The sequence below is a fragment of the Amia ocellicauda genome, chromosome 10 (genome assembly GCF_036373705.1).
Source record: "Amia ocellicauda isolate fAmiCal2 chromosome 10, fAmiCal2.hap1, whole genome shotgun sequence".
Taxonomy (NCBI): domain Eukaryota; kingdom Metazoa; phylum Chordata; class Actinopteri; order Amiiformes; family Amiidae; genus Amia; species Amia ocellicauda.
This window is the reverse complement of record NC_089859.1, coordinates 29,695,919-29,716,240: the sequence shown is the minus strand read 5'-3', so window position 1 is coordinate 29,716,240 and position 20,322 is coordinate 29,695,919. Positions and strand designations below refer to the sequence as shown.

General features: G+C 40.8%; 1 protein-coding gene across 1 annotated transcript; it reads right to left on the bottom strand.

The window, feature by feature from the left end:
• Window positions 1-25: 25 nt before the first annotated feature.
• cpsf1 (cleavage and polyadenylation specific factor 1) lies at window positions 26-17,978 on the bottom strand. The gene is made up of 38 exons (XM_066715854.1): window positions 17,787-17,978; window positions 16,364-16,538; window positions 15,986-16,013; window positions 15,557-15,690; window positions 15,189-15,269; window positions 14,715-14,866; window positions 14,334-14,480; window positions 14,084-14,223; window positions 13,713-13,823; window positions 13,091-13,184; window positions 12,911-12,998; window positions 11,346-11,468; window positions 10,992-11,043; window positions 10,661-10,755; window positions 10,169-10,243; window positions 9,666-9,746; window positions 8,955-9,044; window positions 8,724-8,834; window positions 8,360-8,501; window positions 7,935-8,113; window positions 7,345-7,484; window positions 6,891-7,068; window positions 6,343-6,549; window positions 5,693-5,782; window positions 5,071-5,220; window positions 4,688-4,840; window positions 4,316-4,432; window positions 4,069-4,159; window positions 3,509-3,593; window positions 3,194-3,335; window positions 2,714-2,866; window positions 2,439-2,615; window positions 2,225-2,291; window positions 2,069-2,116; window positions 1,491-1,646; window positions 1,147-1,276; window positions 757-895; window positions 26-308 (listed from the first exon to the last, which is right to left on the bottom strand). Exons 2-38 carry the CDS (start codon window positions 16,505-16,507, stop codon window positions 261-263), a joined length of 4,338 nt encoding a protein of 1,445 aa, XP_066571951.1. The 5' UTR covers window positions 16,508-16,538; window positions 17,787-17,978; the 3' UTR covers window positions 26-260.
• Window positions 17,979-20,322: the final 2,344 nt, after the last annotated feature.

Genomic DNA, 20,322 nt, shown 5'->3' with positions numbered 1-20,322 from the left:
AACAGATTGTGTCTTGAATTCTCACTTCAAAAAACAAATGTAGTTGTTTTTTTATTATTTGTTTTTGCATACAAAATATTCTCTTCCATATGAAACATGATGCACTTGCTGATATTTTATAACACTGATACTACAAAACGATCATGTACCAGAATTCTGAACTTTACATTTATGGTATTCTGATTTAAAGAAAAAATATATATAAATCGGAAATTGTGAAAAATTGTGTCAAGTTAATTTTGAACCAGGACGAATGGCTTTTAGAAGTGGGCTGTGACCCTGTCAATCTCCAGCAGATCATCCAAAATCTAGAAATACAAAAACAACACATTGCTGTTAAAGAAAAGGATGATAAAGCAGCAGTTATACTCTGCTTTAGGTCTGTCTATTGAATTAAATGTCTTCTAGTCACTCTTTTTTCTCCTTACGTATATAATTGTGTGGCATGGTGCTGTGTTCAAAATTATTATTATTTCTTGTTGCATTTTAGATTTAAGTTGCAATAGCCATACATACCTGAATCAACCTATTATACTCCATATCAGCCTGAACAGAATAACTTGGGCCGCTGTATCGTTCTTCTAAAGCTAAAACTGGACTATCGAACATCTATCCCAGTTATGCACATCCCTCCTACATTGTATATTCCTTCTTGCTTTGTCTTCCCACAATCTTTAATATTAACCAACCCTCCCTTGCTTAAGCAGCAGTCTTGCCTATTCCTGGCCAAACGTGCGTTTTTCCAGTTACACTCACTATGTCCGAGGTGGTTCCTATCTTCTTCGCCAGCTCGCTGCGCTCCATGGTGCTGAGGTACAGGTATTTGTTCAGCAGCTCTCCGTCCAGGATATTCCGAACTGCGTTCTGGAGGGAGCGCCGGTCGCTGTTCAACATCCTGGGACGCAGAAAAATGCCCACAATCTCAACCGGTTGTTGAAGTGTGATTTGAAAACAACTGCCATTTGAACAGCTCTGACACATAAAATAACAATTGTTCTAAATAATGCACAGAGCAAGAGGTTACTTATAAAATCAGACCACCAGTGCAGTCAAGAAGAACAAAATAAAACAGAGCACCTTACTAAGCACATGTACTCCAATGATTGATGTACTGATGTAGTTAATGTGTCTGTTGTAAGAACGTACCTGTATGCCTTCGGATTGAGTCCTGCATGGTGAGGAATCATTGTGGTCAGAGCGTTTTGCAACATCAGCAGACGGCGGTAGGTTTTTTCTTGCATGGGCAACAGCAGCCCGACTCCGCCATCAAGGGAAGCTGAGAATACACAGAGAATAGGGCTGCCTTAGACACAGGAGTCGCAGCCTTTGAGGGACTGACCAGGTAGACGCCTCATGTTGAAATTGTACCGAGGATAGGCATTTCTATTCCGACTTACTGAAAGTAAATAAATAAATAGACAATGCCATATTGAGTATGTTTTTCTTGGTCTTTTTGGCGATCAATACAAAACGAGCACAATTTCGGTTACCAAACCACGTGATGTGTTTATTCTCCCAGGCAAGCGACTTCTTGGTGGGCCCCTCCATGGCCCCTCGGCAGGGCATCCTCCAGAAGGTGTTGACGTGAGCGCCCACGTTGAAGTCCGCACGCCGGAGGAGACGCATGCCTCCGAAACTCTCCTTTGCTGCAGGAGGCAAAAATAAACGTACATTTCAGAGCAAGCCCTTTCAAACCCGACACCCTTTCAGCTGACGTCTCAACGCCACACTCTCCTGGGATTTCAAACCCACCTTAAAACATTCACATCACTTATAGTTTGTCATACATGGAAACATTAAATTGACTTACATACATTTTATACAACATATGGTAAAGTGGAACTTAAGGGAATGCTATGAACCTATTCATATAATATCTCATCCCTTTGTTTGTATGGTTCCCCAATGACTGAATATGATTGTTTTCCACAAAAAAGTGCATTGTGGGGGACAATTGTAACGATTTATACACTTAAACATGCCTGCCATTGAGTTTTGCTCTCCACTGGACATGACCTTGTGAGCTCCTGCACATATTTACAGTAATAAATGTAGGACGATCACATACCTTCAGGCAGATACATGTACACCAGCAGATTCTTGTCTCGATCGGACACTGAAATAAAGGGGAATTTGTTACTGACCATAATCATAGATCTTCACATACACAGATTCCTTCAGTCGTGAGAAATTGTGGAGGATGTTGCCCGTGTCTCATACATACCTAGAAATCCAAGCTGATTGTTGTCTACCATGAACTCAATGCTGTAAACCTCCAGTGGTTTGGCATCCTGCATCAGAAACAAAGGACATTCCTCTCAGACTCAACCGGCACACTACACCCCTAATAAATCCAATCAGTACTAGTCTAGTGTCTGTTAACACTTGAAGATCACACATCTTGGGTGTGTTCACGAGCCTGGCAGCCCTCTCCCTACCCGGCTGACGAGGGACAGCGTCTTGCTCTCCTCCTGGTAGCGCAGCAAAGAGATGCTCTTCATGACGTCTGCGGCCAGGATGAAGTTTTTGATACTGTGCATCTGGTGGATGTAGAGCTGGGTGTCTATGAAGGCCATCCCAGTCAAATCGTTGTCCTTCAGACTCCACAGGAATATCTGACAAGGGCAACAGACACAAGACTCGCTGAACCCCTGAATCGCAACTACTTCAGATAAACTGTAGATGTCAACGGCAAGCAGCCACCACTGGTTACCTTTTGGCCAATGGCAGAGACCAGGTATCCATTGCAGTGACACAAGGCCGTGACTGGGCCCTTCTGCTCCTTCTCATACAGGACCTTGTATTTGTTTTTGGTGAGCGGCTGTCCTGGCTCCGGAACAACCTCAATCACATCCATGATGAGGATCTGGAAGCAAGCAGCAGTTACATGTTTTGTGTGGAGTTGTTAAACATCCACATTTCCCAAAGATTCAAATATATATAAACTTATTTCATAGCCTTGACCACAAAAAGCCTGTTACATGGCAACACAGATCACAACAGTTGTAGTAGTCATAACTGTTTTTTGGCAATCCAGGTCTATGAGGAGGAAACATCTGCTTCAAAGATCTTTCGACAGATCGTTTTTATGTGCCCTGCCTTTTGGTTGTGTTCAATTTAACTGAACTAGTCATGAGACCCCGATGAACTGGGCCTGTTTCCTGACACTGCGGAGTGTTGCATCACGTCTTACCCGGCCTCTGCAAGTCACCTCCTCGCCCTGCATTAGACACGTCCCGGCCGCCACATATCCCTTCAGACCCGACACCGTCTCCTCGCTCTTCAGAGACACGGTCTTCATGCAGGTCACGTGCTCCCACTCTTCCAAGTCAATCCTGAATTGCAGCACGAGTGTGGGGAAAATCCAAATATTAAAAAAAAAGTGAATTAACTATTTGGGTTCTATGTACAGTATATCATACGTATAATATTGGACATCCATTTTTATTCCATGTGGTTTGTCTTGAGTTTAATGGCAGTGTCTGCTGTCTGTCCTCCAGGTGCTCACCGTGTGTTGGGGATAATCTCCCAGCTAACTGGAGAGATCAGCTGGATTGAGAATTTCTCCTGCAAGGGATTGATGTACCGTTCATCTGAGGGAAAATAAAAATACACCTTAGAACCCTTTCTCTACAGAGGATTGCTTATTTCAGATCTTTGTAAACTGTGTGGGTATCATATAATAATTCTGCAGCACAGCATAGCGGCCTTGGACAAGAAACAGCCCATAACCCTTCATTTAAAACACAATCAATTTTACAATATACTTCACTTATTCTATCATACTGTACTAAATGTTTATGGCATTCTTTGGAGTCATATTGCAATGCAGAATGATCTGTTTAAGATATCAGAAGTACAATAATAATAATAAAAAAAATAAAAATAATACATATATATATACATATACATACATATATATATATATACATACATATATATATATATATATACATATATATATATACATATATATATATATATACGATCCCTCAAAAAAAGCCCTGGGGAAACCAGATGAACATCCCACGTATACAATTAAAAGTCAAATAGTGATTACAGCCTCACCTCTTTCTATAATTTCAAACTCTTTTTCTTCGCCGGTCATTCTGGGAATGCGCGTACATATTTCATTCACACTTGTGCATATGGCATAGACCTGTAATGGGAACAAATATGAACCCTTGTATACACAAACCAGATCACACAGCAGCATATTTAAGTGCTATATCAAAGTAAAACATTAATATGGAAAGAACAGTGGTGTTTCCTAAAGTTTAAATTAAAGAGGCAGATGACGAGATGAGGGTATTACCTTGGATTCCACGTGATACGATACATAATGCACCGTACATCGCAAGGGGATTTTTCGGACTGGCCAAGGAGCATCATAGGAGAGGTAGGTGGGCAAAACACTAATCCTGAGCTCCCCCTGGAATAAAGAGGTCAAACAGAAGACACTCAAACACCAATTCACACTCCCAACCTCGAATATATCACAGTTCACAGAGGGCATCACATTTGTCAGCTCTTAAGACCATGGTTTAGGATGAGCTGATAACAGTGAGACACTTCACAGGCGCCAGTAATGAAAACTAAACCATTCCAAACCATTTCAAATCAAACTCAGACTTCTAGAAAACGTTCTGAATATCAATTTGGGGAACATGAAACATCTTGTGTGTACCTGCTTGTTGAAATAAAGGAAGCCTTTGGGACAGTTGATGTTGTGAAAGGGGGAGAAGGACTCGATGGGGCCATCGATAGTCATGGGGTGAAGCCGCAGGGCCCCCCTGGAGGTCACCAGCATCCAATGGGGAGAGGGGCCACAGATGAACACCTGCCAACAAAACACAGCCTTTTAGCCCAAAGTCACTGCGCAGTACTTCTGAATATAGAACTTTCCATATTTATTACACTAAATGAATCCCTGATTAAAGCTGTTTCAATTAAAGGGAGTGAATACTTTCTACTGCAATGGCATGCAGCATATCCACACATTCATACAGCTTTCATTTCCCGTCACAAAGACAGAGGACCCTGATGGTGTGAATGAGAGAGAATTCTCACCCCAGAGTATCCAGAGATGTCTTCGAAGTATCTGAACCTGGCCACACGCCCCCTCATCCCCGTCCCCTCCTCTCCCTGCCCTCCCTCCGATTTCTTCTCCTTTTTGGACAGTTTCACCTTTTTCTCGCGGAAGTTTATATTGTGTGGAACCTGAAGAAAGAGAAGGCAGACACTGTCTATGATACTGAAGCTATTAAATCATTTTTATAGAGTCCCTTAGCTACAGTCTGACAGCATCCCAATTGATTTTGAAAACTACTGAACCGTACAAACCTTTACTATTTTTACCGTGCCCATTTGCAACATAACTTATTTTAAGCTCTCCATAATGGTGTCAGCCACAGATGATGCACTCCAAAGAATAACAACTGATTGCCTGCTTAGAAGATGCAATCTAGGCACTTATTATTATTAGTATCATATTATCATGGCTTATAAACTGTAACATTAAATGTAAGCATTATATCTTATAACCACAGGTCTCTTTTTGATTAAAATAAGCCATACAAATCCAGTCAAAGGTGGAATAAATCACCTGCTTCATAATACTACACAATACAAATACAAAATACACTACTTTCATATTTCTAGCAGTAAACAAGGTATTACAATCGCCCCTTACCTTTTTAAATCGCACTTTAAGGTTATTCTGACCCTGCTGCTGGTCGTATGGGAAGGCCTCATAGATGAGAAGTTCTTGGTCAACATGGACCTGGTGACACAGACAGTGGAGAACAACAGATTTCAGTCAGATCTCCCCAGGCTGCCGAAGTCTACAATAGCAAAGAACTGCAACTGGCAGGACAGACACTGGAGGAGAATAATTCAGGAAAAAATTCAGCAAAAAATAAAGATTAATTTGAATAACTATATCAACATAGTCTGAAGTGACATGCCATGGCATTACAGTTGGCTGTTGTGTGCACATCTGATTGTCAGACTGGATAGGATCCTTGGATCACTCAGTTATTAATGGACACCAAACGAGCACAATGGGGCGAATGGCCTCCTTTCGATTGTAAACTTTCTTATGTTCTTATGATTTATTTGAGGGGAAGAGAAGCACAGGGACTAATTACAATGACCGTCTATATCAAGGATACAAAAATAATGTCTCAGTGTGATTTAGTCAGAACCTGAGCCACATCCTACAAATACAATAATACAAGCTGAGTTAGTCATTAAATCAATCCTGAATTTACAATTATTAAAACAGGTCCAACAGGCACAGAAAATATCTTTACTGCTGGTGTTTTTTCCGCTTCCACTTACCAGTAAGTAAGGCCGAGTCTGGCGGTTTCCCAGAGACACTAGGGTCACCTCTTTGACCAATGGGATTTCTCCCTGGCGTGTGACCTCCTCCTTCTTGCCCTCCCCCTGCGCTGCAGACTGTCCCGACGAACTGTCCACCAGCACACGCTGCCCCACGGGGAAATTCTTCACCAGGAACACCAAGCGCCACTCGGGTAACTGGTAGATCTATACCCAATGAAAGCAGTTTCATATTTCCTTAACCAGAGAACAAGAACTCGATAGCAAGATCATTAATGTAGCTCCTTCCTTGGGGAAGCTCCACAGGCAATACAATAACTGTAACACTGACTTCTGTATGTTTGTTTCTATTTTTTATCTTAACAACATTTCTAACAAATTAATAACAAATTAGAAACTCTGGCACAAAACATTTCCCATTGATTCTTTAAGTGTCAAATGAAGTGCCAAAGTGTCAGAAATCACACGAAACACATCAGACATGCACAAGGACTGCAATCCTCTTGTTGTTTTACAGTTTTTCATCTGAGGTTCAGTGTTATCCTCACCTCCATGACCCCACTCTCTCTCACTACCATGCACCAGTGAGTGGGCTCCACCTTGTTAATGGACCCATCTTTATTGAAATTAAAAGTAAAGCTACAGCGGCTGGGCTCCTCCTTGGAAGGACTGAAGAAAGTGTTGGAGTCTCCGTACAGCATCTCCTCTTCATCGTCTACCGTATTACTAGCAACACACGTTGCAAGGGAAGAAATGTTAGAAGGACAAATATAAAAGGTCATCAGAGGCAATTATTTTATTAATGATTTGCATTTCCACAAAGGCACAAGATCAGCTCTATTGTCTTTCTGATTAAAGTAGACTAAACAGAGTCAAATTTGTGATTATAATTAATTGAATTACACAGGCAGCCTTTTAGAATCTTATCCCCCCAAAAAATCTGAATTCTGACCAAACGTTTTGAGATAAAAAGTCCTCTACGACTTTCGCCAGCCTCCTCACCTGATGTCCTGGATGACCGTCTCTGTTTCTGAGTGGGGCCTGGCCGCCATCTCCTCCCTGGCCGTGCTGAAGACCTTGTTCTCGGTGGTGAACATGCCACTGACGTCTCGATAGGCGCACAGCGTGATCACACGGGATTGCTAGCAACAAGCACAGAATTCAATCAGGGCACCGTAAATGCAGCCAGCCAGGGCTAATTAAATACGATAACAGAGTAAACTGCTGTTCATTATAATGTCCATATTTCCTATCACTGATCAGAAATGTTGCAAACAAAACAAAAATACTCTGCTTCACAACACAGCCTTCTCTAAGGATTTGTGAAGTTGATACAGTTTATTTGCTACCTTAAATAACTTCAATAAACCCACTGTAGCCAAACCCATAGCAAACATTTTATATATAACACATTTCAGAGAAACGACAAGGGTACACTTGTGAAATAATCTTTTATTAGCTTTATAAGCTTTAGTTTATTTAGTTTATTAACTTTCATTAACATTATCTTCCTACTGTTCTGGTCTGTGGAGATTACAGACGGAGAGCTCTATAAATCCTTTGAAGGGTTTATAGGGAGAAATCAGCCTTACCATGTGAATCTGAGGTTTCTGCAGGGCCAGCCGGTGTGTCTTGCCCATGTAGGAGTCAGTCTTCAGGACAAACATGGTGACCTGCCCCTCTGCCGTCATGATGACCACGTATGGGTCGGCCACGGTGCACTGCACTATGGGAGAGCCCAGGTCCACCGGGATGAAGTGCAGCTGAATCACTGAGGGGGAACAACAAACAGCGTGAGAATGTATTCTAGTAACGGGAGCTACAATAAGATAATATTCTCCAACCCTACACATAAAGACATTGCCTATACATTATTTGTATAGTGCCCTTCACAGGGTAGCCACAGAGCACTTTACAGACTGGTAAACATACAGCAGGCAATGTCAGGGAATGTAAACTTTTATTATTGTATCATTTTTATAAGTGATTTGCATATTTTAGGAAATACAGAAATTACCTCCTTCCAACAATCGAATGCCCATTGGGGAGACCTGGACAATGTACTTATTGTCCCCTATGTTTCCTGCATAGACTGTGGGCCCCTGGGTTGCAAATCCACTGGTGTCCAGTTCCATGATCTCTTGACCAGTTTGCAGAATCTAAGAATCACAACTTCCCATTAGAACTGCAGTCAGAGAACTGGGACAGAATTCGATTAGAACATTAATCCACTGAAAGCTACATATGAAATACTCTTTACTATGAACATAAGCAAAGTTACAGATGAGACTTAGGGGAAATTTACATGGTATAAATTGGTTTTATGTTTCTATAAAAATAGCAAGATCTTCAGTGAGTCATATAATGGGCCACATGTTCACCATGGTGGAGTCCTCTCGGCTCAAGATAAGAAAGCCATGTTTCTTGTTGTCCTCCTCTGGAGCCGTCTCAGGTGCCGTTTCTTCTGCTGTCTCTCCATCTCCCTCTGGGGCCTTGAGGAGAAAAACCAGCAGAGGTTATGAACCAAACACAATCGAGAACAATTAACCCCCACATTTTATTGATCAGGGAAAATTGCTTTGGAGAAAATAGATCAAGCAGAAGTTCCTTACTTCTTCCTTCTTCTCAGAAGAAATAACTGTCCACATGTCATGACAGCCTGGCAGTTCAAAGGTGGTGACGACCTGAGGTCTGATGCTCCTCTGTAGGAAAAAATTTAGGAATATACCACACAAGATCAACTGTTGTTAATACAGGCTTACCTTTCTATCAGTTAAGGCTATGAGCACTGTACCATTGAGGTACCCACTGTGTCATGAGTGTTTACAGGCTACTCCATTGATCTCTGAGGCAGCCCTGGTAAACCCAGACTTTTCTCTAGCACCATCCCTTGACCTGTGGCGGACTTGCCTCACCACCACAGGTGTTTGTTTAGTGCATAGTCGTCCATCACTGCTACAGTGATCTGAGCAAAAACAACCCAAATGGAAGCCACAATTTTTCCACTTGTAAAATACATTTTTAATCAAAGATCTTGACCTGCCAATTATACAATACTTCATGAGAAAGTAAAATTATTCATTTTACCTTTGTTATGTTCAGTCCTTAGATGTCAACGTTTAAGTCTGAGGTTAAATACACAAAATCACACCAAGCTCCCCTGTAGTGGCCACCAACACATTTTGTAGTCCAGATTAAATTTACAATACATGCTTCATTCCTTCAGTCAAAAGTCAGAATGAATGACATGAAAGATAATGAAATATTTGTCATAGAAAAGAAAACCTTAATTTGTCCTGCCCTGACACAGAGACGCCCCTTACCTGCAGCACTGAAAGAGCACCGTTCTTCCCAAAGCCTGAACACACCACTACCTCCAAATCTGGCTCTGGGTTATTTTGGAACTGCACAAAAAGTCAGAGAAAGGTAGGAATTAATCAACAAAAGTGGAAAAAAAAAATCGAGCAAACTGTTGTTGGTGCTCCGTAAACACAGGAATACATTTCATGGTGGTACTAGAAGTAATTATTTATAGGAACATTTTAGAAAGAAATGCAACATGACATTACTGGAGAAAAAAAACAAACATCAAATGCATTCTGCATTTCAATAAGGAAACTCTCATACTTTCTGTGCAAGCAAAGGTTTAAGATACGGTCCATTGTATATACGTTTAGAGATTACCATATGGTTTTATGAATGCCCAGAAAGGCCAAGAAACATGTATGCAGCATTATCAATTTTCTTTGAGGTTTTACAAACAAAATGTAAACACAAAAATGTATTTAGAGCAACAGTTACACATTCCCCTGATTTGAAAGCCTACCTCTTCAGACAGGAAGGCAGGTTCTCCCATAGAGGCATTGGCGCAAGGCCCGATATTCAATATACTGTCACACACCTTCACACACACAGAAGAGGAGGCTTAATCAGTTACACATACCACCACCACGGTTCTCTATACATTAGATGCACAGATAGTGCAAAGTAAACACATTTGTTAAATCTAATTTCTGAAAACATGGTTCTGATTTATAAATGTATCAAGTGGGTATGAATCTCCAACACAGATAAATTGCATAATAATTAACAGGCAAACATAGCACTTAGTTTATCTCATTACTGAATCATTTAGAACTACACATATCCCTTACAGTTCAATAAAACAGGAATGTCTGCTCTTTTTGATTAATCTGACACAATGTAGAAGACATCTTCAAATCGATTTGGTTGACATGCAGCATTCATTGTTATTTTCTACACTTTATATTGTTTTCCTGCTTTCACAGCCCTACAACCCTACACAGGGAGGGATTACCTCAAAGGAGAAAGTAGCCAGCTGTGTCCCAGACTGGGCCTCACTGCCATACACCTCAATCTCATCCACTTCATCCAGGAGACCTGCCTTGCTGGCTGAAACGGACCACATTTTTAGCCAAACATTTCAACATTTGCAGAGAGGCAGTTAAGATTGGGCAAGCCTGCTTTCCTACCCTATACAGGCTTTCAATAGAAGCAGAGTTCTGCAATTTCTGTATTTCACAGCAATAAAATTATAAATGCTGTTTCAAGGTCAAAGTAAAAATTACATTATCTAATACATAAGGAGAAATAGTTGAAGTGGTACAGATCACATTCATTTCACTAACCAGTCCAGTTTCCACTAGCATCAGCTCTCTTCTTTTTATTCGGAGGCTCGTCCTGAAAAATACACAATACGTCAGTGCCTCTTCAAATGTTTCTTTAATTGCAAGTGAGCTCGAGGACATTTGAAAAGGATAGGCATGGGTATGTTGCTTGTTATAACTAAATTGGGAACAGCATATTTTATTCAGGATTTTGCAGATTATTACAAAAGCCCATTATGAATTATGTGACATCACATGACTCTGGCTGTGCCTGAAGAAACGCAAGTGGCAGTTCAGCAATGTAACCGTTGATTTGTTGCACAAACAATAGTGGAGACTGATGTGAACATGCCTTTTTCACAGAAACATGCTTACCGGTTTCTCCTTGTCTTTGCCCTCCTCAGGCAGAGTCTCTTGTAATTTTTCTGTGTATTTAAGGAGCAAGGAATTACCCAGGCGGGACCCCAGGAAAAGGTAACCAGGTTCCATTGTCATCATCTATGGGGAGGGAAGAAACATCATCCAATCACAAGGTAAAAGTCATGGAAGGCAAGTATAAATTGTTAGTCAGTTAGTCATTTACACACTTTTAAATAACAGAAAGCACTTACATATATATATATATATATATATATATATATACACCGATCAGGCATAATATTATGACCACCTGCCTAATATTGTGTAGGTCCCCCTTTTGCTGCCAAACAGCCCTGACCCGTCGAGGCATGGACTCCACTAGACCTCTGAAGGTGTGCTGTGGTATCTGGCACCAAGACGTTAGCAGCAGATCCTTTAAGTCCTGTAAGTTGCGAGGTGGGGCCTCCATGGATCGGACTTGTTTGTACAGCACATCCCACAGATGCTCGATTGGATTGCGATCTGGGGAATTTGGAGGCCAAGTCAACACCTTGAACTCGTGATTCATCAGACCAGGCCACCTTCTTCCATTGCTCCGTGGTCCAGTTCTGATGCTCACGTGCCCATTGTAGGCGCTTTCGGCAGTGGACAGGGGTCAGCATGGGCACCCTGACTGGTCTGCGGCTACGCAGCCCCATACACAACAAACTGCGATGCACTGTGTGTTCTGACACCTTTCTATCAGAACCAGCATGAACTTTTTCAGCAATTTGAGCTACAGTAGCTAGCCTTCGCTCCCCACGTGCATCAATGAGCCTTGGCTGCCCATGACCCTAGAGCCGCTTTTCCTTCCTCGGACCACTTTTGATAGGTACTGAACACTGCAGACTGGGAACACCCCACAAGAGCTGCAGTTTTGGAGATGCTTTGACCCAGTCGTCTAGCCATCACAATTTGGCCCTTGTCAAAGTCACTCAGATCCTTACGCTTGCCCATTTTTCCTGCTTCTAACACATCAACTTTGAGGACAAAATGTTCACTTGCTACCTAATATATCCCACCCACTGACAGGTGCCATGATAATGAGATTATCAGTGTTATTCACTTCACCTGTCAGTGGTCATAATGTTATGGCTGATCGGTGTGTGTGTGTGTATATATATATATATATATATATCTGATGGCATTTTTCACTAAATGTATAAGCTTATGTAAAAATATGTATTTTAGAAAACATTTAACTATAAAACAAAATGTATGTGAAAGCGGGCCTCCATGAACACAGCTTTTCTGAATACAATTACCAATGCACTGAAGGGATTGTGAATCCCAGTTTCAAACTACTAGGAAAATCAATGCATCTCTCTGCACTCAATATCTGGCACCACCACTATTATATAACCTGGAGCACAATGCTGATCTGGCACGAAAGCAGTTGACTGTGAAGCCAGTGCTTACATCAGCACTAGTCCAGTCTCTGCTGAGATGCAGTGCACTTGCAACAAGAACCATCTGGTGCAGACAGTGCCAGCAACAGAGCAAAGCAAGCAATCAAACACAAAACTTGGTACTAAACTTACACAAGTTGTCAGGACACTGGCTGCGGCTTTGTCAAAGTGAAACGCCCTCACACTTCTCATACCATCTGTGATAAGGGTGAGCACATAACTAGAAAAACACCAAACACAAAAACAGTTGTTAACTTACAATGACACTGTATGGCATTGCTTAAGCATATAATATACGTCTGAGGGCCTTACATTTCTCCCCCTTTTAAGGAAATGACCATCTTGTCTGAAGCAATAAACGTAGACTGGGAACAATCCAAAGAGATCTTCACTTCTTCCTGGACACCTGCACATTAATAACAGAACAGACATGCTGGTTAACAGGGAAGTGTCTCAAGAACGTGCAATTAAGCACAAAGAGCATTCAATCATAGAACTAGGCTCAGACCCTTCATCTTTGAAGAACTCGCACAGAAACGTGAAAAATTATACATGCAGTATAATTATGCAGAATTTCCACTGCAAAGACAAACCAAGAACAACTGAATTTGTTTAAATTCCATCAAGTTTAAATACCCCATACAAGTCAAAAGCCAGCGCTGTTGGAAAAGAACAGAGTATGAACTAAACCTAGAATAACAGTTACATGTCTTTGCTTTGGGAGAAATGGAATGCCTACATGAGACATTCTGCTTTATTCGATTATTTATTAATATCCAAATAGTCCATCAAACATGACATCATGGAGAATTTCCCATCAGTCAGGTGAAAACCTTCCTGACATTTCTGACCTTTACCCATTTGTTTGAACTCGTGCAAAGTGAAGCCTGGACTTCGTAAGACTTTCTGTATCATGTTTGCAGTATATACTTACGCAATGGGAAAGCTGTTGTCCCATTGGTCTGGCTGTTTAGAGAAACACCATAAGGCGGGACACTCTGGTTTAAATACAGCAGAGAGTTCACAGCAAACACCACAACACCACCTGCAAACAGAGAGAGCAGCACTTATTGATTATATGACGCCACAAATGCAGGACCTGTTAACTATGCCTTTTTCTTAGACTTCAAAGCAACCTTACTGTTTATCTACATTTCACTTTGTTTCTTGTGAACTATATGAAGTCACTTTAAAGCCACTGTTTGTGTTTATGATACATTTTATCAATGTTAGTAGACAATTCAGTTTCAAAGATGCATATCTCCAGTACAGGAGTAATGTATTACTAGAGTAAGGCACACTTACCTATAGGTTTGGGCACAGGCATGACTTGAGTGCAGTCAAAGGGAAGATTGCAGAGTGACCAGATAACAGGATGAACTTTCTGCATGATGTTCAGAGATATGGCCACAATACTACATGTGTCTTGTCGAACTGCCACACGTCTGTTAGGAGCAGAACAAAAAAGTTAACTGTAATAATGTCACTGGGTATGATTTCAGAGATCAGATTCTTAAAATATGGGAAGAAATCTCCCAATTCAGTGAGCACCCACCCTGGCCATGTCTGGTTTGGTTCATACAGTATAAGGAGAGTGGGCTCATAGTAGCCATGGAGAAACTTCATGTCAATAATGTTCAGCAGCTTCTCATCCAGTTCACGGACATCAATGATGTAGCTGGGAAGAAAACTGGATTTTTGCCTGCAAGGAAATAAGAGTTGTATGAATTGTATGAAGGGGATTAAGGACAACACTGAGTTTATCCATTGGTACGTTCTTAAGACAAAGACCAGTAGAAACAGAAAGTCTTTACCCTTTTTATAACCTGAGACACTTTATTTGATCAACAAAATATATACAGAATCTTCATTTATCCTGATAAAATGTAGCTTGTTTTAGCGTTCCCTTAAAAACAATGCACTTAATTCAACATACCCTTCCCCAACAATGCCCTCCTGCTCATCGGTCAGAGTGTCCTTCCTGAATGGCAGCACCACCAGCCTGGTGCCATAAATCAGACTCACTGCACAGCGGTTCTCAGGGTCAACGCGGACAATAGGGATGTGGACATTCTGCACAAAGCCATCCTGCAGAAATACAATAATGAAAATGAATGACAGCCATTAAAACTGTACACAAGTCAATGGGATGCAGTTCCACAAATCAAGGCTGACAGTTATTTTCCTACAGAGCAACTGCCACAACTGCTTTCAGAGGCAATGCATTCAAAGAGCAGTTGAGACACAGAAATCGATGCATAGACTTTCAAAATAAAACAAACACTAAAAACTGTCAGTGCCATCAGTAATTTTTATCTTCAATAACAACAACAAATTATTGACCTTGGAAACCCTGTATTAAAATCAAGTGTTACTTCACCAAATGAGCAAACAACAAAAATATGTTTACCTTCAGCTCTGGTTCTTCAAAGAAATGCAGAGAGAGAGTTTTCAGGTCATGTGTCCCTGGGTCATACTCCACGACTGACAGCTGTAAAACATTCACATAAAACTATGTCTCACAGCCAAGCGATGGCAGTAAGAAACAGTCAAGTACTCAGGGATTAGAAATAAACACTTTGGTATAGGTGCATTAAAAGACAATCTTTCAAAGATTTCTAACACATACAAAAAAAAAAAATACGGGCTTGCACAACAGGGGGACAATTTATTTGAACATGTTGACTTAAAATCCTCTTTCATTCCTAATTGGAAGCCTGTTCTTGTGTTGTCTACAATGCAGATGAACGGGTGCAGAAACACCCACTATGAAATTACCTTTGCATCCTTGAAGCTCAACAGCAGGGCATCTCTCTTGGCTGCTACCAGCTGCACACAGGCCATTGACATGACATTGCCAAACAGAGAGAAGGATGCCACCTGTTCCAGCTTCTCCTTCCGACTCTTAACATCTGGAATCAAGCATCACATTATGTGTAAAAAAAAAAAACACTGGACTAACACATGCATTATGCAAATAAGTATATGCATGGTAAAAATTGCCTTTAACAACCACATGTGTCTGTCTATCCTGGAAATGCAGGCAACATTTTTGTGACACTACATTTAGTGGCACAATCACTGTTTTAGAAAGTAGTATTTAATTTTTTTGTTACATTAAAACTCAAAATATACACAGATACTGTTCAAGTGTTCTAATAATGTGCTACTTATTAAAGAGAGTACAATGCGAATGTTCACACTTACCGGATGATTTTTCTGTCTTGGTTCCACTCTGCAAAAGAAAAAAAAAAAAGGGTGGATATTTTCAGACATGTTATGGAATATATCTCATAAAAACAAACACATGCATAAAAATGTAACTTTCTTACTTTTTGTTGTTGTTTGGTGTACTTCAAGCAATGAAGTGCAAAAATCAACCAAAAGACAAATACCATAAATACATTACATTTGAACAGTGGCAGCTATATCAAGCAGAACATTCAAATTAGAAGAGTCGGTGCGTGTAATAAACAAATACCTCCAAACATGTATTCATAACAATATATAATAATCACCATGGTATTTTTGTTTTGTAATTTAACAATACTGTACACAAGGTGCTAATCCACAGATCTGCCTCACCTCCACATCATGGATTAGCCTGTAGACGTACAACTGAGAGGTTCCAGCTACCACCAGGTTTTTCTCATCAGTGGAGAAGAAGTTGCAGTACACAGAGAACTCGATTGCCGTTGGGGGGTGAGCCTGGCGGTACACGGCATACATCCTGCCCCTGAACCTCGTACGCTCTCAGCACCTGGCACAGAAAAGGAAACGGTATCAAGATAATTATCAAAACAAGGACGATGCACTTGATATATTATTTCATAGGCAGTGGATGATTAGTCAAATTAAAGGAAATGTTATTGTTTTTCCTTTAACATAAGTACTGTTAACAATGGTAAGCTTTACATGAAGGCCTTTCATGTAGATATTGATTTGATAAAGATTAGTTTAATTGTTTCTCAAACCTTCATGTGTTGACAGTCACTGAGCAGCAACATATATAGTACAATTAAACTGATACTGCATACAGTGCTTATGTGGGGCTATTGCTAAGAGGTCAGAAAAGCCCACTGCGGGATCCCTATTCCTGGTTGTCATTCCTAACAAGCTCTTTATTACTTAAAAGGATCATTTATGTTTAATTAGGTAACATGTTTTCTACGTTCTCTCCCCATTCAGCTTTGGGGTTATCTATAAACCTGTTTTTGTTAGTTTTAGAATTGTAATTTTAGTCACAAAAGGGGAAATGAATCCATATAGTGGATAAGGTGATTAACATAAAAAAATAAGTGCCACAGAATCAGCAGAAGTGGTGTTACTGGAGAAATGCTATCATTACTGTTTCTGCACAGATGCCACACTGAACTGAACAGGGCATGGAGTGGAGGGTACGCGCTTATCTGAGCGACACCTTGCATACAACACAATACTGTACATGGCTTTATTTTGTTCCAGTCTTTGAGGGTTGACATGGTAAATACAATTGCAAACATCAGTGCTGTTAAAATAAGCATGAGAGTCAAAAAATACAACATGGAAAGAAAGAAATATACAGTATAAGGTCCCACACAAGGACTGACCCCCAAAAGTGTCTTGTGGGGGCAAAAGTAGAGACTAATCCTGGGCCCATAATACACCCACTTGTTATTTGACTACAGCACCACTGACTACAGCTGTACCCAAACACACAATATTATGTCCAGAAATCTCAACTTGTGTACTGGGCTGAAGTTTAGAAAATAAATCACAATAAACCAGTCGTGAAGAGGGATTTGTTAAGACGTATAGCTATTTACATCTGGCCTGACCAGAGTACATTTCCTGATTCCTCAAAGCAAGTCATGTCAAGTGTGATTTTAAAACACGTTGCGTTAAGTTATTACCGTTATAACAACAATGCATTCATTAATGTAACACTGCCAAGAAAGCAAAGCTAACAGGCTAAGAATACAGCAGCATCGTGACCAGGCTTAAAGACGACTTTGCTGCTTAAACCTACCTGTTAATAAATAAGCGATATATCCTCTCTTAATTCATGCGCCTCTGCTTAAGTTTGCTATACGTTCATTATCAACTCTTGCGCTCATTTAAATGTGCAAACAAGTTTTATTTATTGTTTTGTTTCGTTGCCGTCTTCCATTCATCGCAATCCGCTGCATGTAGCTGTTCCTGTGGGAGGAGGGCCAGCACAGCCCGGCGGGAAACACGGGCAGAAGCGCTTTCGTTCCTACTTGCAGTGAGTAGTAAAGGCATCGGATTATAAAACGCGCACACACGCACACAGATTGAGATTTTGGGTTTGTGTCTAGTAATACCATTGTTCCTGTAGTTGTGTCACAGTGTAGTACAGTACAGCAAAATGCAGTACACTAATTATAATACAATATACTACAGGACGAACTACATAAGTACTGTATGACACTTTTTCAAAAAAATAAATATTGTAAACAAAACAAAACAAAACTTGAGAAAAAACTGGCGGCGAAAGCAAAAAATGCAGCATGGCAAGCAAAGACAGGGACTGCAGGCGAGTTTTGCTATTTTTTTTTTTTTTTTGCTTTCGATACATTTTTTGGTTTGTTCACAATTCTATAAAGTTTGCATTCGATTTTTTTTATTTTTGAACTATATATATATATATATATATATATATATATATATATATATATATATATATATATTTTTTTTTTTTTTTTGGTTTACAATTATTTTTTTTGAATGCGATTTTTTTTTTCTTGAATGCGATACTTATGGCGCTAATTTGAGCCCATACCGGCTGCTTGAGACTGCGCTGTCTGACATGAGACGCATCTGATCAAAAACGCCGATGGTGTTCAGATCTGCGCAGATCTGCACAGCTTCACAAATGGTATAGGTTGGATCCTGCAGATACAAGAACGCGACCACCTTTCTTCACAAACCCCTGCAGAACTCGATGTATTATTTTTATATTTTAGTTATTTAAAGAAATACAATTGCCAATCATTTAAGTAACTACTTAATTATTGTGCATCACAGATTTACATTCGATGTTGTGAAAATAATTGAATTGTAATCTAGAATTGTATATGGTTTTGACAGGGCTGTTCACGGCTTCATTGTGTAATGAAAGTTGACATTCGCCTCCGCTAACAAGGGGGCTGTAGTCGTTTTCTTTCGGCCTAACGCGCCCCTCCTGAGTCTCGCAGCCACAGCTCGCCTCCCGCAGCAGCGTCTCAGAGCTGCGCTGCGCTGTGCGAGTCTGCGCAGATTTCTGTGGCTGGGTCTGAGTGGCGTCGCGCAGAAGCACTGCAGTAACGCGCATGTGTGAATCTGCGCAGAGCTGCGCTTCTCGAACGCGACCCGAGTTCTGCAATGAATGCGCCTCAGCCAAATATCGAAAATAACTTCCATGTGTATTGCGTGTTGACATGATCAAACAGACGTGATCAATGCGCAACCAACGAAGACGAGAGGGGGAGAGCAGTGCGGCTGCAACGTCACAGCAAAGTGACCCCAGTGAATCTGTCCCGAATAAAGGTGCGTCGTGGATAGGGTGGACATTATTTGGTTTCAAGACAACTGACACAGAACAGGAAACGCAATTCAATGTCAGTTGTGTCCTATTATTTTTGCTTTATGAACAGCATAAAATTGCCATTTAAAAATACCGTAAAGAATGTGGAAAATACCGCGATATTGTATTCTGGCCATATCGCCCAGCCCTACTGGAGTGGTGTAAAGCTTGCCGCCATTGGACTCGGGAGCAGTGGAAATGTGTTCTCTGTGGAATGACGAATCATGCTTCACCTTCTGGTAGTCCAACAGACAAATCTGGGTTTGGCAGATGCCAGGAGAACGCTACCTGCACAAATGCATAGTGCCAGCTGTAAAGTTTGGTGGAGGAGTTATAATGGTCTGGGCTTGCCAACTTTGTGGCAACAGTTTGGGGAAGGCCATTTCCTGATTCAGAATGAAAATGCCACAAAGCGAGGCCCATACAGAAATGGTTTGTCGCGATCAGTGTGGAAGAACTTGACTGACCTACACAGAGCCCTGACCTCAACCCCATCTGACACCTTTGGTATAAAGTGGAACGCAGACTGCGAGCCAGGCCTAATCGCCCAACATCCGTGCCCGACCTCACTAATGCTCTTGTGGCTGAATGGAAGCAAATCGCCACAGCACTGTTGCAACATCTAGTGGAAAGCCTTCCCAGAGGAGTGGAGGCTGTTAAACTCCGTATTAATGCCCATGATTTTGGAATGAGATGTTCAATGAGCCGGTGTCCACATATTTCTGGCCATGTAGTGTATTAAAGACACGGTTTGAAGGGGTAATAAATGAACTAGTAAAACAAGCAAGAAATATATATATTAGTTATCTCCATTGGCATAGTGGTTAAGGATTAGCATTGCAAGTCCGACATTGTGGGTTAAATTCCAGATGTGGGGGTGCTAGTTCGCCCTAGATAAGGGTGTCTATTAAGAAATAATAATAATAACAATAATAATAATAATAATAATGTTATGCCTATAAAAGACATTTACTCTCAT